Genomic DNA, 21,064 nt, shown 5'->3' with positions numbered 1-21,064 from the left:
TTGATGCTTCGCAGTGCCATAGTAAGTGAAAAATTGCTCGGCCTTGTAAATCCAAGCAATCAAATCATCGCCATTGGTGAATTTGGGAAATTTGATACAATGTTGCAGGTTTTGCCGTTGTTGGTGTGCACCGTCATAGATCTCGCAGCATGGAGTGTGTATAAGCTCTCATTCTCGGAGATCTAGGAGATTCTCCATGATCGAAGGTGAACGACGCTCTGGATTTGAGGTTTCACCACCATTCTTTCCCCTATAAGAGAGTTCACGGCGAAACTGCTCAAAGCAAATCGCGAGTTTGACGTCCAGAATATCAGAGAAAGAGGACTACAAAGAAGTAAAAGAAGCTTCGAGAGCAGCCATTATCTCATCCATGGCCATAAAGCAAGTGGTGGTAGTGTGTTTGGGTAGCACGGAAGGGAAACCAGGACCGGCAATGGGTGATACCAATGTTAGGACCTAATTCAACCTTGACTTGTTGCAGCAGGGTATAACAATGGAGTATGGGAGTGATGGAGAAGAAGGGGACCTAAGCTCCTATTTTTTGGAATAATATTTTTAATTCAATTAACCGTTGGAAGTCCACTGCAACCATTCGGCCATATAAAGCCATACAAACTATGCCATCTGGCCATTTCAGCACAAAACAACAAAAGCATAACCAATTGTATCTAACCCCATGCTTAATACTAACTCACTTACTAAAAATGTGATTAAGAAAATCACATGGATTACAGTTCATAACGTAGTGGAGAGAGCGTTGAGGTCGAGAGAGATGTGGTTGGGGATCGGCGCAGGAAATTGGAATGTTTAAGGAGGACGAGCAAGAAAAGGGATGGAGGAGGGAGTAAGGGGAGGAAGAAGGGGGATGGAGGAAGGGGTGAGAGCAGAGAGAGTGAGTGAGGCAGATGAGTGAGAGAGATAGGAAGAGAGTGAGGAGGAGATTTCTTAATAATTAATTTTAATTGTCATATAATTAATTTTTTATTTCTGTTGGATAAGTAGTGGGCTCATAAAAATTTAATTTTTAATGTTTTAAGTTTTGTTGGATAAGTACTAGGCCCCATTCTTGTCACGTCATTATTTAACAGCTAAATTGACAGAAAATTTAATAGAGGTATGACATTGCAACGAATTCATAAGTTAAGGTATGACATTACAATGTTTAAAACATAAGGTATGAAATTGTGGTTCGACCAATAGTTTAGGTAGTTTTGTGTAATTTACCCAAAATTTTAGTTGTGGATTATGGGGAACTGACGCAGTGGTAGTCCCATTTCATGTAAGTTGCTTTCGTTTGTGTGTTTTTGGTGAAATTATGATGAGGAGGGTTGGATAGTTGGATTGGTTTTTATTTATTTATTTATTTATTGTTGTTGTTGTTGTGAATTAGAGTGGGATCAATCAAGGTTGAGACCTTTCTAGGTAAGAGTAATTGTGAAAGTTATGTTTTTACAAATTTTTAGGTAAGAGTAATCTGATGTCAAAGTGTTAAATAACCATTCTCACTCAAGAGAGTCCTAGGTATAGGAGCCCCCGATACGAGATACAAATAAAGCCACATGATTTTGTTTGCGTCTATACAAACAAAGCCACATGGTTATAGCTTATAATATCATCTTACCAACACTAAAGATACTTATTTTTAGTGGGAAATATTTGGCTTAAATATATATGTTTGCAAGATTAAATGAAAACTTCCTAAACGTATGGGGTTTAATTGAATTCTAACCACCACAACCACCTTCATATAATTAGGGCAAACGGCCAATTTAGGAGGTCTCCCTTCAATCCCCGGCATATTATTGTGATTTGATGAAGCTCCCAGTTAAATGAACTACATGGGCATGTAGGTAGCCCCAAAAATATCCTTAGGTACAACTATAACAAAAGCATTATGACGGATCGCTCTAAAATGGAAGGAGTGGGATTCTCTTCTTCTTTATTTTTCCATTCCTACCATTTGAATGGTCATGGTTAAGCCACGTTAATATTTTTTATTATTATTTTTTTATAGAAAAAGAAAGACAGAATAAAGAATGTGAGAGGAATGAATGGAAGGAGATAGAAAGACGAGGTGAAAGAAGACACTATGCAACAATTGTCGGGCCTTGAGCTTTCTAGCAATTGGTGGCTTCGGGTCTGACTTCAAGTAATAGAAGATTGGGCCCACCACGTTCATCAAAGTGAGTCAAACAACTCCAATTTGGGCGCGCCACAGCTGTTGGATTTCCAACAATTTGTTGATCCGGACCGTTAGATTCCCAACGGTAAAGGAAAATTGGAAAATGATGCTGATGTATCACGTGGTGCTTTGTAGCGCATCTGATTTCAAAAAATTGAAAATTTTAACGGCTAAAATTAATCCAATGGTGAAAATTTCAAAAAAAAAAAAAAATCTAAAAACCTTACAAAGTTCACACTTGAACAAAAATCAGACCGAATATTACTAATGAATAATGATACGTGGCGCGACGAAAGTGGTTGAAAATCTCATCAAAAATCAAACTCGTTTGGGTTTATCATACAACTTGTGTTTAGTTTTCTGTAGCAAACTCATCCTTCTTGTTGTCAGTTGCTAGTTGCGTGCCTTTTGATAGTCTTAGACCATCTCCAAAGAAGATATTAAAAATACCACATAGACTTATAACGGTAACAAATGACATATAATTTACTCCAACTGATATATGAAATATGACACGAAAAAGAAAGCTAAGCTTACATGGACAAAGAGATATCAAATTTGAAATTGCCTTCAAATTTGATTTTTGCTATTTCCAAAGGTAATCCACTTGCCTTACCTTAAATGCTAGCATAGTTAATTATTATTTTATTACTTTTAAACCCACAACAACCGAACTTTTATTATTTTGTTTGAAAAAAACATAAATGAAACAATAAATTTTGGCATACCGAGTGGAAGGAAAATATTGACAATATGTAAAATTGCCAAGTCAGTCATTAAATTTAAATTTGATGTTTTGAATCCAATGTCTCATTTGGAGATGCTCTTACATCAATTTTTTTTTTTTTTTTTTTTTAAGGCTTATGCCCCTTTGTCAACCAAAAAAAAAAAAAAAAAATTCAATTAATTAAAATTTTGTACAAGTTCTATAACCACCTTAAAACGAAGAATCAATTTCTTTTCAAACACCTTTGCATAATTTTGGAATTTCTCAATCATCAAGTCATGAAATTATTACCCAATGAGAACGTTTGCGTCATGTAATGAAATTAGTTTGAAAATTAACTATGAGGTGAGAAGTGTCCTTAATCTTTTCGTGTCTTTCTATCTTATTTGTATTTTAAATTAACTTGTATAATTGACAAACACTAATTAGCTAATATGCAAGACATCTTCAACATAACCTTTTAATTTGTAAATGATTGTAAATATGAATTTACTGCACAACACTATCAATAAATATACTGATTACAACAAATTAAACAAAAAAATCAATAACATATCAACGCGAAATTATAATACTCATTTTCACAAATTCTCATCTATTTTTTTTTTCAATTACAAACAACATTACTATTATGATAGAGGACGAGAGAGAGTCTAACCCAAAATGCAGTATGTTGTCATTGTTGTACCAAGGGTTGTATTCAATTACAACAAAGTAGACACATGAAAGCCGATAACACACCAATATAAAACTAAAATACTCACTACGAGACTCACAAATTCTCTATTCTTTTTTTTTTTTTTTTTAAATTACAAACGACATTACTATTCTCATCTATACTAAAAGGAAGAGATAAGAGTATGAACCCGGAACGCAGTATATTAAAAAAAAATACTTAAAATTAGGAATACTATCTTAGCACAATATTGCTTGAAACCGAAGCAGATCCCACAAACACTTTCCAGAGAAATCTAAATCATAAAGCTAAAACTACTTAACCATAAAGCCTTCACATTCCCCTCCAACTTAGGGATGTCAATTCTAACTGTTAAACCCGATAATCGAGGATAACCTTCTGAATGGATTGGATTTGAGTTTGAAAATTTGGGTATATTTTGGGTATGGGGAAAACCGTGATTATTATTCGGTTATGGTTTTTGATATAGTTATAGGGATCCCCAATCTGTATCTATCCCCAAATCCGAACCGAATAACATATATTGTATATAATATTAAAGTTTTTTTTAAAAAAAAATATACATATATTTATTTATTATTCACCCAGTCCATTACTTTGAGAATACAAAAATTGCATTATGTGAAAGAGTTCAACAACTTTAATATGAATCAAAACTATGAGAATTCAATGATACTTATGAGAGATATCAAATATCAAACCAACTTTATCAAAGTTTAGCTTTAATTTTTATGCTTTACAAGATCCATTTATTAAATCATTATATACATTAAATATTTAATGACGAAATTAATATTTACTAAATTATCATGCGTCAATTGAATAGATATATTATTTTTATTGATGAATATAGATATAACCGTTAATCGATTAAGAATTTGTTATTCGGTGGGTATGGTTATGGATAATACCCGATGATTAATTTACCGTTATGAATATGGTTAGTTTTCATGGTTATGGGAATGCATATAATATTTTCGTTCCCAAACCGAACCAATGTCATCTCTACTCCAACCCAAGAAACATAATTTTATTTTATTTTATTTTTTAAAAAAAACCCAAAAGTAGGAAAAAAAAAAAGAGGCAAAATTCAAAACCCATTCATTCAATTTTGTCCTACATTTTGATTTCGATGAGACTCGAATCAAAACCCAAATGGGGTTTCTGGGTCTGAATCAAAATCCTTGATTGAAGACAAAAAAAAAAAAAAAACGAAAAAAGGGGAGATTTTTATGGAGAGAGGTCAACCTGCTGCGCCGAGCAGCTTAGAGATAAAAGGTGGCGAGTCCACGGCGGGGCGACAACGTTGTGCACCCGGCGGGACAGCCTCCGGAGTCGACGATGCCACGGCGGTCGTTCAGCGAGTACAGCCCGTTGAAGAGGTGGGTGTCATGGCTGGTGCCGTCGATTGTGGTGGCCAACATTGTGGTTTTTGTGGTGACCATGTTCGTGAACGATTGCCCCAAGAACTCCGACACTTGCATTGGTCGGTTCCTCGGCCGCCTCTCCTTTCAGCCCTTCAAGGAAAACCCACTTCTTGGGCCGTCTTCAACCACGTAAGGCTTTCACTCTTTTATTAATTTCTCTTTGTTTAAATTTGTTGGGGTTTGGAGTTTTGGTTTGAAATTTGTGTTTTTGGGATTTATTGGGTATTTACATGTGGAAATTTGGAAAATTTTAGTTGTGGATTGTGGGGAATTGCCGGAGTGGCGGCGAACCCGTTTCATGTAAGTTGATCTCGTTTGTGTGTTTTTGGTGAAACTATGATGAGGAGGGTTGGATAGTTGGATTGGTTTTGTTGTGAAATTAGAGAGGGATCAATCAAGGTTGAGACTTTTTTAGGTAAGAGTAATTGTGAAAGTTATGTTTTTACCATTTTTTTGGTAAATTTTATGACTTGGTGGATTTGGAATTTTGGTTATATTACATATATTTGTAAAGAAAATAGTTGAACTGCATAAAACTTGATGTAATTCTGCTTTTAATCAATGTTGGACTTGGGAACCCTAGTGAATATAGAAGCGAATCTACGATTAGTTGAGAAACTTAAATGAGCTTGACAGGTAATGAGGGTTTATGTATTTAGTGACATTCAGGCAATGCTTGATGTCTATTTGATGTCGGCATATCGGAAATGCTTGAAAAAAGGAGAAAGGTGCTCAAAGAGCTGCAAGTAGTGAACTACTTGGTTTGATTAGATTGCTATGTTAACCAAAATGTCCCCTGTAATATGTTACAGGGTTAAAGTTTTACAGTAGTGTTCTTTAGCGATTTAGTTTCAAAATTTTTGTTTGACTTTCCTTGCTCTGTGAGGTCAATGGTAGAATGATTCTTTAAAGCTGTTTAAGAGCGGTATGCATTCTTAAGGGACTTGTTTGTCATTCTTTTAAGCTGTTTAGTGTGCTTATTTCATTATGCATCAGCCAAAGTCTATAACTGCTAAAAGTAGCAATACAAGGGCAAGGGAGATATCATCTGTTTGGAAATAAGAGCCATAGACATGCCCCATAAGGGTCAATAGGTCTCAGTTGCATATCTAACTTGTTTCTCATGTGTTTTCATCCTGAAGGTTAGAAAAGATGGGTGCTCTAGACGCGCAGAGAGTGGTTCATCAACACCAGGGATGGCGGCTGATTTCATGTATGTGGTTACATGCTGGAGTTTTCCATGTGCTTGCCAATATGCTGAGCCTTGTATTCATTGGAATTTGGCTTGAGCAAGAATTTGGATTTGGTATGCATCTGGATTTTTAGCTTCATGTATGTTATCATGCATGTATAGCCACATCCATAAATGTTTGTGGTAAAAGATAAAGCACACGACATAAATTGTAGAATAATAAATTAGTTACCATTTCATAAATCTAGAAGAGAAACACTTTCCAGATGGCTTTAGCTACCTTGCGATTAATCTAGACAGGATTTCTATGCATTTGTTTATTGAATTGTAATCCTAGAGTAGTGGTCGTGTAGTGCTGGTTGCATTATAACTTACACCAGTATGTTGCTAGGTCTGATGGAAACAAGAGGACATTTTATTCTGCGGTGAGCAAAGAAAAGAGTTTATACACCGAAGATGGGGTTCAAACTTTAGTTTTAGACATAGTATTCCATTTTACAGAAGAAAATTGCTTGAAACAGAAGCTGAGAGATTACTTCAGTTTTCCATCACATCTGTGGGAACAAGGATTGTTTTGGATATCCTGTACATGGAGACATGGCACCTCATTTTGAATGTTTTGAGATGCTGTCTATTTGAAAAGATTGAAAAAATAATAGTTTGATGCTGATCTACATCTTGTACAGTTGTTTTGATGAACTGTTTTAACTAATTGGTTTGAAATTCTAATGTTTTTCTGATTTGTTCTTCTGCAGTTCGAATTGGTTTCCTATATCTCACATCTGGTTTTGGTGGGAGTTTGCTTTCAACGCTTTTTATTCAATATGTATTTCTGTTGGTGCTTCTGGTGCACTTTTTGGTTTACTCGGAAGCATGCTTTCAGAGCTCATATCAAATTGGACAATGTATGTAAATAAGGTAAATAAAGTTTCTGTATACTCAATGATGCACCTCCTTATAGTTTGTGCACGACCCTTTGATCTTACAGTTTCAGTCCGCAGTTAGCAGCATTGCTTACTCTCCTTTTCATCATCACAATAAACTTAGCAGTGGGAATTCTACCACACATGGACAACTTTGCTCATATTGGAGGATTTGTCTCTGGATTTCTTCTTGGAATTTTTTTTTTTTTTTGATCCGCTCCCAGTTTAAATGGCTTACCCAACGGAATGCTCCCCCTGGATGTGTTAGTACTCCAGTTAAATCTAAACACAAGACGTATCAATATGTCTTGTGGGTCCTCTCTTTGATTTTATTGATTGTTGGGTAAGCTCCTCCTCAATCTCAGAAATTTAATTGTTTGAATTCATGAACCTAATCAATTTCCTGCATGAGTATCTTGTAGGCACAGTTGACGCATGCACATTTTTTTTTTTTTATCAAATCAGAGAACTTGATTTTGTGTAGATATGTAGATATCATGCGTCCTGCAATATGTCTTCATTGTTGTCATTGCGAATAGTCTCTGTATCTGCTTGTTTCTGATCAGAATGGTTTGGAGAAGGCATTGTGTTATCGCTATTCTCTTTGTAGTACTAATTGGTCACTTTGTTGATAGCGGCTTCTAGTTTGTTGTTTTGGGTTGTATGTGTTGGCAGTACTTTGTTGTTTTGTTATTGGAAATAAAAGTTCATTTTCCTCGTATCTGCACAGTATCAGAATATGCAGGCATTTTCTAACAGACGTCATGTTTTTGACAGGTATACTCTTGGCTTGGTTACTCTTTTTCAAGGGGTCAATCTAAACAATCACTGTTCCTGGTGTCATTATTTGAGCTGTGTCCCTGCGTCAAAATGGAATTGCAAGTCACAAAATATTTATTGTTTGGTAAATTAACTTCCGCCTTAATATTTGATAGATAGAAGTGCTTGCTTATTTATGCGATCATGGTTGCATTCAGTCATTCTAGTTGGCACGCCGTTTAATCTAATGCCTTGAAGAAATGTAATTTAAGAAATGACTAAGAAATTCTGAGTCAGGAAATTGCTTCTACAATGTACTTTGTTGGTACTATAATTTGATTTCGTACTGACATATTGTTCTTTATATGCATTATGCACCAACCTTGCAGTCGAGCCAGATAGGAAATCAGCTGAACTTAACATCCGTAAGCAACGGTAGAAATGGAACATATTCGTTGTCGGATCCCAGCCCCTCCCAGACTCAGCAGCTATGTGCTGAGCTTTGCAGTTGACCATACATGTACAGATTTCAGATTTGAATATTTCAGAATACTTCTTTGTCTGTTATGTTGGAGAATACTTCTTTGTCTGTTATGTTGTAGAATACTTAACATTTGATAAAAAAAAAACATAATGACAAAACATTTTGATATAAATAAACTTCTAAGGATTTTTTTTTTATTTTTTTTTATAATGATTTGGGATGTAGGAAGGAAACAATTGCTTTTTAAATAAAATAAAAATTATGCCGTCGTGAAATTTTGACTGACTTTCTTTTTGTTTCTTTTTGTTGTTTTTTCATCTTGGACTTGGTGTTCACAGAAAGTGCCACATGGAACTTGGTGTTTCTTTTTGTTGTTTTTTCGTCATTTACTTGAACTTTTCCCTTCTCATATTTGAATTTTCAAGAACCAGAAACTGTGATGCAAGTTCCTCCTATGGTCCTATTCTTCTATAAATTGTCTTGTCATGCAACAAATGGAACTTACCAATTTCACAACTCAACACCCATCTCTCTATTTCTTTCTGCTTCTCTCTCTTGTTATGAAATGGGGGTTTTGGTTGTGAAATTGATCTTAACATGCATACTTTCCTGTGCAGTGTTCGTTTGCTGTTGGAGCTTCCAACAATCGGGACTTGGAGGGAATGCGACGGATAGGCTGGCGCTGCTAGCCATCAAAGCTCAAATAAAGCAAGATCTCCATAATTACAATGTGATGAGCTCCTGGAACGAATCCATGCACTTTTGCATGTGGCATGGTGTGACGTGCAGTCGACGACATCGCCAAAGGGTCACCAACCTGGACCTACAATCTCAAAATCTGGTAGGGAGACTATCCCCAAACATAGGAAATCTGAGTTTTCTAAGGGAGCTGCAGCTGCAAAACAACTTCTTTAGTCATGAAATTCCTCCACAAATAGGAAATTTGCGTAGATTGCAGGTATTGCGATTAGACGCTAACTCGTTTAGTGGAGGTATTCCACACAATATATCACATTGCTTCAACCTTATCCTTGTGAATTTCACTCGCAACAAGTTGGTGGGTAAAATTCCTTTAGAAATTGGATTGCTCTCGAAACTGCAAAAATTTACATTAGAATATAATAATGTAACGGGACAGGTCCCTCCTTCCTTGGGGAACCTTTCGTCTCTCCAGGGACTAGGTCTTGCTGGTAATAACTTGATGGGAAACATCCCCAGTTCTCTTGGCCAATTGAAAAAATTAACCTCATTGGGATTGGGGTTAAATCAGTTGTCTGGTAGCATCCCTTCCTCCATTTATAACCTCTCATCTCTTGTTTCATTTTACATGGCATTTAACCAAATTCAAGGGAGTATTCCATCAGATATTGGCAAAAGTCTTCCTAATCTCGAAATCTTCAACGTCGGCGCAAACCAACTTACTGGGTCCATTCCTCCCTCAATATCCAATGTCACAAGTGTGTGGAAATTTGACGTTGGGAGTAACAACCTAATCGGACAGGTACCGAATCTCCAAAAGCTTCACAACCTCTGGTGGTTCAACGTTCAACTTAATAATATTGGAAGCGGTAAAGATGGTGACTTAAGTTTTCTCTCGGACTTGACCAATGCCACCCAGTTACAATGGCTGATTATTGACGACAACAATTTTGGAGGGACATTGCCCATGTCAATATCCAATCTCTCAACCAAACTTGAAATGTTTTGGGTTCAATATAACCAAATATATGGAAGCATCCCATCTGGGATAGGGAACCTGGTGAGCTTGGAATCGTTGCGTTGGGGGGATAATAGCTTCACAGGTAACATCCCCTCTGACATGGGTAAGCTTTCAAACCTTGGAATATTATTTATTGGCAGAAACAAATTATCAGGAAATATTCCGTCTTCCTTAAGAAATTTAACCAAGTTAATTAAACTTGCGTTGGATGAAAATTATCTTGAGGGCAGCATTCCTTCAGGTCTGGGGGAATGCCATGGGTTGCAATCGTTGAATCTTTCTTATAACCTCCTAAATGGCACAATACCCAAACAAGTTTTTAGACTCCCCTCCTTATCGATTTCTTTGGCCTTGTCTAATAACCTCTTCACAGGTTCCCTTCCCCCGGAGGTTGGGAATTTCCATAGTCTAAGTGAACTGTATCTCTCTGATAACATGTTATCTGGAGAACTCCCCAGTAGCCTTGGTGGTTGTGAGAGTTTAGAAGTCTTGCATTTGCAAGGAAACTTCTTCAACGGGTCCATTCCTTTGTCTATGAGTTCAGTGAGAGGGATTCGAGATCTAGACCTTTCTCGCAATTATTTTTCAAGTGAAATTCCACATTTTTTAGAAGGCTTTAGAATCCTGAATCATCTGAACCTATCATTCAATCAATTTTGGGGAGTGGTACCAACTGGAGGTGTTTTCAAAAATGCGAGTGCTATTTCAGTTGTTGGCAACCCTAATCTGTGCAGTCCTGTTGCTAATTTAAAGCTTCCCAAGTGCAAGTCTAAAGAGACCAAGAAACAAAGATTGTATCGTAGCTTGAAACTAATACTCCCTTTAGTATTTGGACTTACTCTTCTAGGAATAGCCATGGTGTTCTCCTATTTCTTTCTTTGTTCATCACGGAAGAAAAGGAAAGAAATTTCATTGAGCACTTTGGGGAACACTATTTTGCAAGTGTCATATGCTACTCTACTCAAAGTTACTGACAGGTTCTCAGAGGCTAATTTAATTGGTGCTGGTAGTTTTGGGTCAGTGTACAAAGGAGTTCTTGATGAGGATGATAAAGCTCAACTTGTTGCCGTGAAGGTGTTTAACTTGTTACGACATGGAGCTTCGAGGAGTTTCATAGCCGAATGTGAAGCTTTGAGAAATATTAGGCATCGAAATCTCGTCAAGATTACAACCGTGTGTTCAAGTGTTGATTTTCATGGTAATGATTTCAAGGCTCTAGTTTATGAGTTCATGGACAAAGGGAGCTTAGAGGAGTGGCTGCATCTACCTACTGGAACTGAGGAGTTAAGAGATCATGTAACCAAGAAGTTAAGTCTTCTTCAGAGGCTAGAAATTGCCATTGGTGTTGCTTGTGCACTAGATTATCTTCATAATCATTGTGAAACGCCAATAGTTCATTGTGATCTCAAGCCAAGCAACGTTCTCTTGGACAACGAATTGACTGCCCATGTTTCTGACTTTGGATTAGCAAGGTTTCTCTCACAAGTAACGAGTAATGTTTCAGCAATTCAGAGTCAGACAAGTTCCGTTGGAATAAAAGGAACGGTTGGTTATGCAGCTCCAGGTATATACATGCTAGATATATACTTCATTATATTTCCTTTTTTTTAATTTTGGAGTATTTAATTTACAAAATTCAAACTGAACTATTTATACACAAATGTGATGTTTGAATTGTAGAGTATGGCATGGGGAGTGAGGTGTCAACGAATGGTGATGTCTATAGCTTTGGCATTCTCTTGTTGGAGATGTTTACAGGGAAGAGACCCACTGACAACATGTTTGGTGATAGCTTCAACCTTCATAATTTTGTCAAGATGGCTCTCTCTGGGCGAGTTACTGAGATTGCAGACGCACCACTTCTTCAAGGAGGCACGAACGAGAATCCAAATCAATGCAGTGTGAGAATTCATAAAGTTGAGGTGTGCTTGAGTTCAATATTTAGAATTGGAATTGCTTGTTCTGCTGAATCTGCAACAGATCGACTAAAAAATATCAATGATGCTGCATCTGAACTTCACTCCATTAGGAATACTTTTCTTGGATAGAAACTCTTTTTCATGAGCTTTTGTGATGGAGAAATTTCCTGTATTGCCTGTGAAGTCTAGCTTTTTTGTTACCACAGTTGATGTGGAAGTTTGCAATGTAAATAATCACCAATGAGGTTCATTGTGTGAAGAGTGTATTACTACTTCTTGTACTTGGTATTTTTGTGTAATATTCACATCGATTAAAATCTAGTTCGTGCCAGGAAATTGTTGAATATTCACATTGACAGATTCCAAATTTTAGAAAGGTTCATAACCTCAAGACCCTCAACATTCAATAAAATCATCTTGGAAGCTGTAAAGATGGTGAGTTGAGTTTCCTATCAGACTTGACCACCATATGTGTAAGGTGTTTTCCAAAATCAAAGTTCTATTTGAACTGTTGACAACACTAGATTCTGCAAGGGAATTCCTAATCTCAAGCTGCCCTATTGCAAGTCTAAAGAGCTCCAAGAAAAGAAGATTAGCTCATAGCTTGAAATTAATAATCCCTTTAGTATTCGGACTTGATCTACTTGCAAGTGTCATATGCTACTTTCTCAAAAGCCACTGATTGGTTTTCTTTTGCTAATTCGACTGGTGTTTAACATGTTATACGTCACGGAGCATCAAAGAGTTTCATAGCCAAATATGAGGCTTTGAGAAATTTCAAGCATCAAAATCGCGTCAAGGTCATATCTGCATGTTTTCTCAATGATTATTTCAAGGCTCTAGTTTATGAGTTGATGCACCAAAGGAACTTAGAGGAGTGGTTGCATCCCCTCCTGTAATTGAAGAGGTAAGAGACCAGTTTTGAAAAACCAACTTTTTTTCGTATCTGTTTTACGTAAAAGTTTATCAAACACTATAATACTACTTGTTTTTTTCAAAAGCACTTTTTTTTTTTTTCAAAGCTGGGTTTTGCAGCTTTGCGTTTTTGACTTTTTTTCACCCAAAACTGTGAAAAAAAGCTGAAGCTGAATGTTTACCAAACATAAAAAGGCTCCTAGCTTTTTTTTATAGCCACTTTTTTCAGAATCACCTCAGTACCAAACTAAGGGCTGGTTTGGTATTGATGTGCTTTGAAAACAAGCTGCTTTTATTGTACTATAAGAATAAGCAGCTGTGAAATAAAGCAGCAGAGTGTTTGGTAAACTTTTTTGTAAAAGTGCCTTTGAAAAAAAAAAAAAACAGTATTATAGTGTTTGGTAAACTTTTATGTAAAATAGATGTGAAAAAAAGCCAGTTTTTCAAAGCTGGGTTTTGCAGCTTCTTGTTTTTTGCTTTTTTTTTTTCACCCAAAATTGTGAAAAAAAGCTGAAGCTAAATGTTTACCAAACACAAAAACAGCTCCTAGCTTTTTTTTATATCAGCTTTTTTCAAAATCACCTCAGTACCAAACCAGGTCTAAAGCTTATAGTTGTGTCACTGACCTTATAACTTATTGCCCTATCTTTAATGCACTTCAATTAATATCGTCCTCTAATTGTTAGTATTTAATGAATCTCATCATAAATTGTTACCCAAAATATTAATTATCAAAACAAATAAACTTGATTGAGTTATAAATTTATCGTGACCCAGTTGGCATGGCTAGTAGAAAAATCAATTTTGTTCATAATTTTCATGTCTTCCTAGTGAACATGGGGCTATAAGCGAACTTCCAAAGGATACGGTGGTGTAATTTGGTCCATGAATTGTCTCCTCCAATTTGCATGCAAGCGGTAGGTGACTGACTCCCAGATAATTCTCGTTACCAAGCAAATTAAATACCATTAATTACGAGCTTATAAACACTTTAATTATTACCTCTATTTTGCTTTTGCAATTAGGAAATTTTCCCCCTTTTGCGTACAATATTATAAGAATATTTTTGTTCTCCACACTCAAATAATGATTACTCCCTTATTTATCACTGTTATATGAGCTTAATACCTTTTAAACGCGTAGTGATGGTGCTAGCTACCTGCTTATTGTGTTTGTTTGTTTTTTTTGTTTCAGAAAGAAAGGGGCATTTGATGTTTGGACAGACATAGTGATGGTGCTAGCTACCTGCTTCTTGTGTTTTTAAAAAGAAAATAAAAAAAGGAGAAAAGGCTAATTTGCACCCATTGGATATTATGATGCCAATTTGCTTGGTTGAGAAACTTGTGGCTTTTCTAATGGAGATTGCGTAAAGGTGCAAACAATTTGTTAATGGTTGTGGCTTTTCTAATGAAGTAAGATAAACTGATAAGCAAAATGAACTAAAAGAATAGAATACATTCCAATTTGATTACCTGTTCAGGTTCAAAAAGACAAAATGAAGAATATTTTTAAGCATCCAAACATCAATTAAAACTAGACAATTAAAAGCATCCAAACAATATATAAAGAGACAATCTCAGAATAAAACACAAAGGAAAAGTAATAAGAAAAGAAAATAGTGTTTTTTACCTATGATCCATGTAAGGAGTAGAATTTTCAGTCACAATTGACAACCCAAGAGCTTTGTAAATCAAATATACAGGAAAAGATCAATAAAAAGTGAATTACGGTTTCTCAATCAGAAAGTAACATTTATTTGAAAAGATTCAGACTCATTTTGGATATAGATAAACAATGGCACGTTAAAAACCAACATGATAAGGCATTCAACATTCAACATTCACGTAAAAAAAATGATATACATGTTATCCATCAATGTTTTGGTAACAAATTCCCAAATTGCTCTATCTACCGAACATTTGCAAATCTATAGTTACAGATGTTCACTTCTATGATATTCAACCCAATACCTACATTATTGGCAAAATGACTTTGTATAGATCTTTTGAGCACCCGAGCCAATGACAATAACATTGAAGGCAACTACAAAAATTGTACATTATACAAAGAGGCAATCTCAGAATCAAAATTGTCAAAATCAATATTTTATGGCTACATTTTTTTCATCAGTCAATCAATATACACAAAACACAAAATCACATACTCGACAAAAATTCAAACCCATAAATCCGAAATTAGCAATGTTATTTCTTACCCTAAAAAATAATCCAAATCTTAATGGTTACATTCGTTAGTCAAGCACTCAACCACTCGGGCACATCGACTACAACTTGGGAATGTTGTGCAAATCTTAGGCAGCTTGAATCATTAAATTTGAGTTGGAAGAATTTTTCAAATTCTTTAGTTGGCACATCGTCTACTTTAGTTGGCTTTGCCTCGTTTTAGTTAAGGTAATTTTCATTTTAGTACTCTTAAATTTTTCAAATTTCGCACTTTACAACATTTTTTTTTTGTTTCACTCTCATACCTAAAAATTAATTTTTCTCCCATTTTCATACTTCTATTAGTTCTGTCAAGTACGACGTGAACTGGCCCCTCAAATTTGCCACCTAGACTGGCAAATTAAATTATTTGAAAATTAGAAAACATTCTCCCTCTCCCTTCTCTTTTTCCCTTTCTCTCTTCGAATCCCAGGATCGACTTGGGCTATCGCCCCACTGCCGTTTAATCATGTTCTTGGTCTTCATCATTTCTCTAAGAATTCTTTTTATCTCTATTTAAAATTAAGAAATTTAAGAAAAATCACCAAACAAAATTGCAAATTTTGATTTTGATTATTATTTTTTGTTGAGTTTGTGCTATGTGCAATCGAAAAGAAACAGAAGTGGGAATATAGGGTAATGGTTCGATAACAAGATCTGAGAGATACATGTTGACATCGATGCGGTCTCGATCCGTAGAAGGCGACCCATTCGAGAACGAGATCTGAGATCCATTCGAGAACTTCGACTCACAACGAGCTGGTTCTGGACCCTATAATGGTTCTTAGAGGAGGATGACGATCGCAAACTCTCCGTCAGCAAAGACGACCCGGGTGACGAGACCCGGTCGCCTATTTGGATCAGCTTGCTTCTGGCCTTGGCTGGCACTAGAATCTTGAAACAGGCCTTCCAGAACAGGGGTTTCCGGGTCATGTCGTTTCTCGGACTTGGTCTTCTACCCTGGTGGAAGAGCCGTCACGAATTCGGAGAAGGAATCCTCGACGATCTGAATGGGGATAAGGGTTTCGGTGGAACATATGAAGTTGGATAGGGTCGACAATTGAAGCGAGAGTGTCTTTTTCATTAATTTTAGAATAATTTTACGGAGATTAAAGTTTTAAATTAAACTTACAAACTAAGGAGGTGTATTCAATTGAGATTTTGTAATATTTTAATTCTTTTAATGAATATAGGGGTATTCAATCAGGATTTTAAGTGATTCTCTAAAATTCAAGGTGTATTCAATTATAATTTTAAGATAGTTTATTAAAATGCTTAGAAATTCAGGTGTATTCAATTAGAAATTGATATTAAAGAATTTGGGAAAGTTGATGAATTACAAGGAATTAGAGAGATTTCGTAATGTGTTTTAAGCATCCACAAATCGCACATCTTCCCATGAGATTTCGAGAGAATTGAATCAAAATTTTATATGGAATTTCTACAAATAAATTAAACTCTATAAAAATCCATGAATTTATAAATCCATTAAAATATCTCAAATTCTCAATTGAATACTCTTCCTAAATGACGTGTCACTTATAACAAATAAGTACGTTAATTAACGTTTAAATAATAATTCAATCATCAACAACTACATTATTTGGGTTGCAAATTTGATTTGAAAAATTTGATCTCTCTAACATTATCTTTAATTTTAATTGTGTTCAGGCCACAACAAAATTCCTTAATTTATTATTTAATTAATTTCTTAATTCATGTGCCAAATTTTGTGGCCCAGAGCAATGCTACATCGTCACTTAATTTAACTTTTGATTAAAAAAACTAACAGATGTATGAAAATGAGAGTAAAATTAAACTTAAGTTTGAAATTGACAAGAAATATAGTGAAGTAAAGTGGGGAAATTTTAGAAGAAAAAGAAAATGGGAGTGGTGAGTGTTTCTACTTGCATTGCTTCTCTAATCATCTCACTAATGTGGGTGGCTGAAGCAAGAATCCCAGGAGTCTACACTGGTGGTGCATGGCAAGGCGCTCATGCCACCTTCTACGGTGGCTCCGACGCCTCCGGAACCATGGGTACGTCAACCAAAATCCTACATTTCCCTTCAAACTCTTCACCATTTGCCTCAACTTTTCATTTTTCTTAATGTACACAATAATGCCACATTCCTTTTAAAGCGGAAAAACTTACATGCACTAGGAATGTCATTGTGTCAATATCCTAATCATGCGCTGCATGCATTATGATTTTTACACATAACGTTGCATGACTGAGTTGGGATACTGTAGCAAAATCCAACAAAACCCATCAAAGATCTAAAACCAAGAACTTAATCAAGCTTAATTATCAATTAATTAACTAAAACACTTGAATTTTTCAGGTGGGGCTTGTGGATACGGAAATTTATACAGCCAAGGGTACGGAGTTAACACGGCGGCACTGAGCACAGCACTGTTCAACAATGGCCTCAGCTGCGGAGCCTGCTTTGAGCTCAAGTGTGTAGACGACCCCAGCTGGTGCCACGCCGGAAGTCCATCTATTTTCATCACTGCCACTAACTTTTGCCATCCCAATTTTGCCCAACCAAGCGACAATGGCGGATGGTGCAACCCTCCTAGGGCCCCACTTCGACCTCGCCATGCCCATGTTCCTCAAGATTGTCGAGTACAGAGCTGGGATCGTCCCTGTTTCCTACCGCAAGTTAGTAAAGCCCACATCTCTGTTTTTGTTCTCTGTTTTCCTTGCTCTATTTTTAGGTTTGGTTATTTAGTTTAACAATTTGAAAGTAATAACTTGGATTTGGAAGTATGGGAACATTTTTTTTAACAAAATGAGTTACTATTCTTTTACATCTATGTAAAGTGAGATTCGATCGTGAGTTCAGAAAACTAATTGATCTAACTCACATCGATTACCTGTTACTCTTGAAAAAACAATAGTTGTAACGTTTTAGCCCAATGAAATGTGGTTTCCAAAATTTCTACTTAGACCACTTTTCTCTCCAATATAATTGTACTGGAATTGGTTGTGAGTGTTTCTTTTTTTCTTCTGATTTAATTTCTTTTCATATGAAATAAATTGGACTACTTTTCTTTTTTCTTTAAGGTGTGACCTTTCTCAATCTTGCGGGTCACACCTGTGGTAAAGTGAGTTGGATTCTGGTATGAGTTTTAATTGCTTTCGCAGAATGTATATGGTTTCTAACGACGAAAATTCTATGGTATTTCAGAGTATACAATATTTTGAACTTCCTAAATATCAAAAGTTCAAATATTCGAAGTATCACATGTTTGGTACCATAGAAAATCCAAACAATTTATTTACTGACCATGTGGAAAGAGCTCACTTGAAATTAACTTATTGCCCCAAATTGTTGATATTTCTTATGGTAGTTAATGGGTTAGTCAATTTCGGTTCTTTCAAAAGTTTGGATTTTGCCCAATTGGTCCCAAATGCTGAAAGCAAAATAAGAATGGGCAGTAGGGAGTATTTAACTCCCCAAAAACCTTAGTTTTAACATATGCCATTATGTCATCCTTTGGCCTCACTTTTGGCCGTTTGTTATCCACTAGATGAGCATTCGCGTTCTAGGCGTGCAATGCATCACTACATAAGGATAAAACTGGGTGTCCAAATTTAGTGAAGTGTAAATTGTTATGCAAATGTCGGTTAGGTCTGTAAGTCGATGTTGTGTGTCCAACTCCTTATTCAAGTTTGGGTCAAGTTTGATCCTCTATTCTTGGACTCATAGCTTAGGATACTTATAAAATTAACAAAAGAGAGTGGGCATGCTAAGGAAACTTTGTCAAAGTGCGACTCTAGGGTTAATTCTTATGTCAACATAAACAATCTGTCATCTTACAGTTTAACATTAATTTTCGTGTCAATATTATAGAATATTGTGAAAAAAAAAATAAGATAACAAGAAGTCAACGAAAAGTTTCACTTTTAAGAGAACCACTTCAGCATCTCTCGATAATAAAGTTGCTAAATTTGACTTATAGTTCACTAAACTTTCATTTAGCTACCAAACATGGCTTTTTTCTTGGATTATGCTCTTTGGTCTATGGCAAGATCTGCACTGTACGTACTTTTTGACCAGTAAATCATACGATCACACAGTACGAAGCGCATGTAGTTCACAGTTCCCTACGTACAAAATCACAGACCATTCCAAAGCACAGTCCCCAAAATTCCGAGACTCGTCGATCAATGTGAAAAGACCATTTAGTGTTCAATTTGATTGGCTCATTTCATCATGCCCGCCGTAAAACACGGTCCGCGATCCACGATCCACGTTGGAGTCAAAATTCCGAACATGCCCTCACGATTTTTGACTTTTTTCCGCAGGGTGCCATGCTGGAAGCGCGGAGGGATCCGGTTCACAATCAACGGCTTCCGTTGCTTCAACCTGGTTCTGATCAGCAACGTGGCGGGCGCAGGGGATATCGTGCGGGTGAGCGTGAAAGGCGCCAGGACCGGCTGGATGAGCATGAGCCGCAACTGGCGTCAAAACTGGCACATAGAAAATTATGTGGTACTTCGGTATATACAATATTTCGGACTTCTTAAATATCAAAAGTTAAAAAATTAAGAGTATCACATGTTTGGTAGCACATAGAAAAGAAATTAATTTGGTTGCTGAACATTTCAGCAGTCATTCCTACTTACAACCAATCTCGTGTAGACACATGCCCAAGTTTTAATTAAAAAAATTAAAATTTGGATACATGTCCACACGGAATTAGGTGTAAGTAGGAGTGGCTGCTGGAATTTCAGCAGCCAAGTCTTGTTCCATAGAAAATCCAAACAATCTATTTACTGACCATGTGGAAAGGGCTCACTTGAAATTGACTTATTGCCGCAAATTCTTGATATTTCTTATGGGTTAGTTAATTTCCGTTCTTTCAAAAGTTTCGATTTTGCCCATCCCAAATGCTGAAAGCAAAATAAGAATGGGCAGTAAGGAATATTTAACTCCGCAAAAACCTTAGTTTTAACATATGCCACTATGTCATCCTTTGGCCTTACTCTTGGCCTTTTGTTATCCACTTGAGGAGCATGCGCGTTCTAGGCGTGCAATGCATCACTACATAAGGATAAAACTAAGTTCCAAATTTAGTGAACAAGTGTAAACTGTGATGCAAATGTCGGTTAGGTTTGTAAGTTGGTGTTGTGTGTCTGACTCCTTATTCAAGTTTGGGTCGAGTTTGATCCTCTTTTCCTGGACTCATAGCTTAGAATACTTACAGAATTAACAGAAGAGAGGGGACATGGTAAGAAAATCTCTCAAAGTGTGACTCTATAGTTAATTCTTGTGTCAATATGGACAATTTGTTATTTTACAGTTTAATGTTAATTTCCGTGTCAACATTATAAAATATTGTGAATATAACTATGAGATAACAAAGAGTTCACGAAAATTTTCATTTTTGAGAAAGTCTCCTTGGCATTTCTCAAGAATAGAATTGCTAAATTTGATTTACAGTTCACTAAACTTGCAAAGGCTCAGCATTGCCATTGATGTTGCTTGTGCTCTTGATTAGTCGATTATCTTCATAATCATTGTGAAACATCGATAGTTCATTAGGATCTGAAGCCAAGTACCATTCTTTTGGACAACATGTCGACTAGACATGTTTCTGACTTTGATTAGCAAGGTTTCTCTCACAACTGACCAGTATAAAAGCTTCAACAAATTAAACAAGTTTTGCCATAATAACAGGAACGATTGGTTATGTGGTTTTAGGTAAATATTCACATCCTCTCCAAAATATCTTTTTATTTTTTTATTTCTTCTTTTAAACTTTTGCATAATTCAACTATTTTGTTCTCAGTTTGCTAACAATATTTTCTGATGTTTGAATGGCAGAGTGTTGTATGGGAAGTGAGGTGTTAATAACTGGATATGTCTACAGTTTTGAAATTCTCTTG

At 36.0% G+C, this 21,064-nt stretch overlaps 1 protein-coding gene and 2 pseudogenes across 1 annotated transcript; all 3 read left to right on the top strand.

Moving 5' to 3' along the window:
* Positions 1 to 4,761: 4,761 nt before the first annotated feature.
* Positions 4,762 to 9,149, top strand: LOC137742498 (RHOMBOID-like protein 1; annotated as a pseudogene).
* On the top strand, positions 8,957 to 12,482 carry LOC137742496 (probable LRR receptor-like serine/threonine-protein kinase At3g47570). The gene is made up of 2 exons (XM_068482376.1): positions 8,957 to 11,675; positions 11,792 to 12,482. The coding sequence occupies exons 1-2, from the start codon at positions 8,957 to 8,959 to the stop codon at positions 12,157 to 12,159; spliced, it is 3,087 nt and encodes a 1,028-aa protein (XP_068338477.1). The 3' UTR covers positions 12,160 to 12,482.
* Positions 12,483 to 17,065: 4,583 nt separating this feature from the next.
* On the top strand, positions 17,066 to 20,676 carry LOC137743123 (expansin-A6-like; annotated as a pseudogene).
* Positions 20,677 to 21,064: the final 388 nt, after the last annotated feature.

This window comes from Pyrus communis, chromosome 8 (genome assembly GCF_963583255.1).
Source record: "Pyrus communis chromosome 8, drPyrComm1.1, whole genome shotgun sequence".
Lineage (NCBI taxonomy): Eukaryota > Viridiplantae > Streptophyta > Magnoliopsida > Rosales > Rosaceae > Pyrus > Pyrus communis.
Note: the sequence above shows the minus strand (reverse complement) of the source record. Positions and strands in the feature narration are given on the sequence as shown.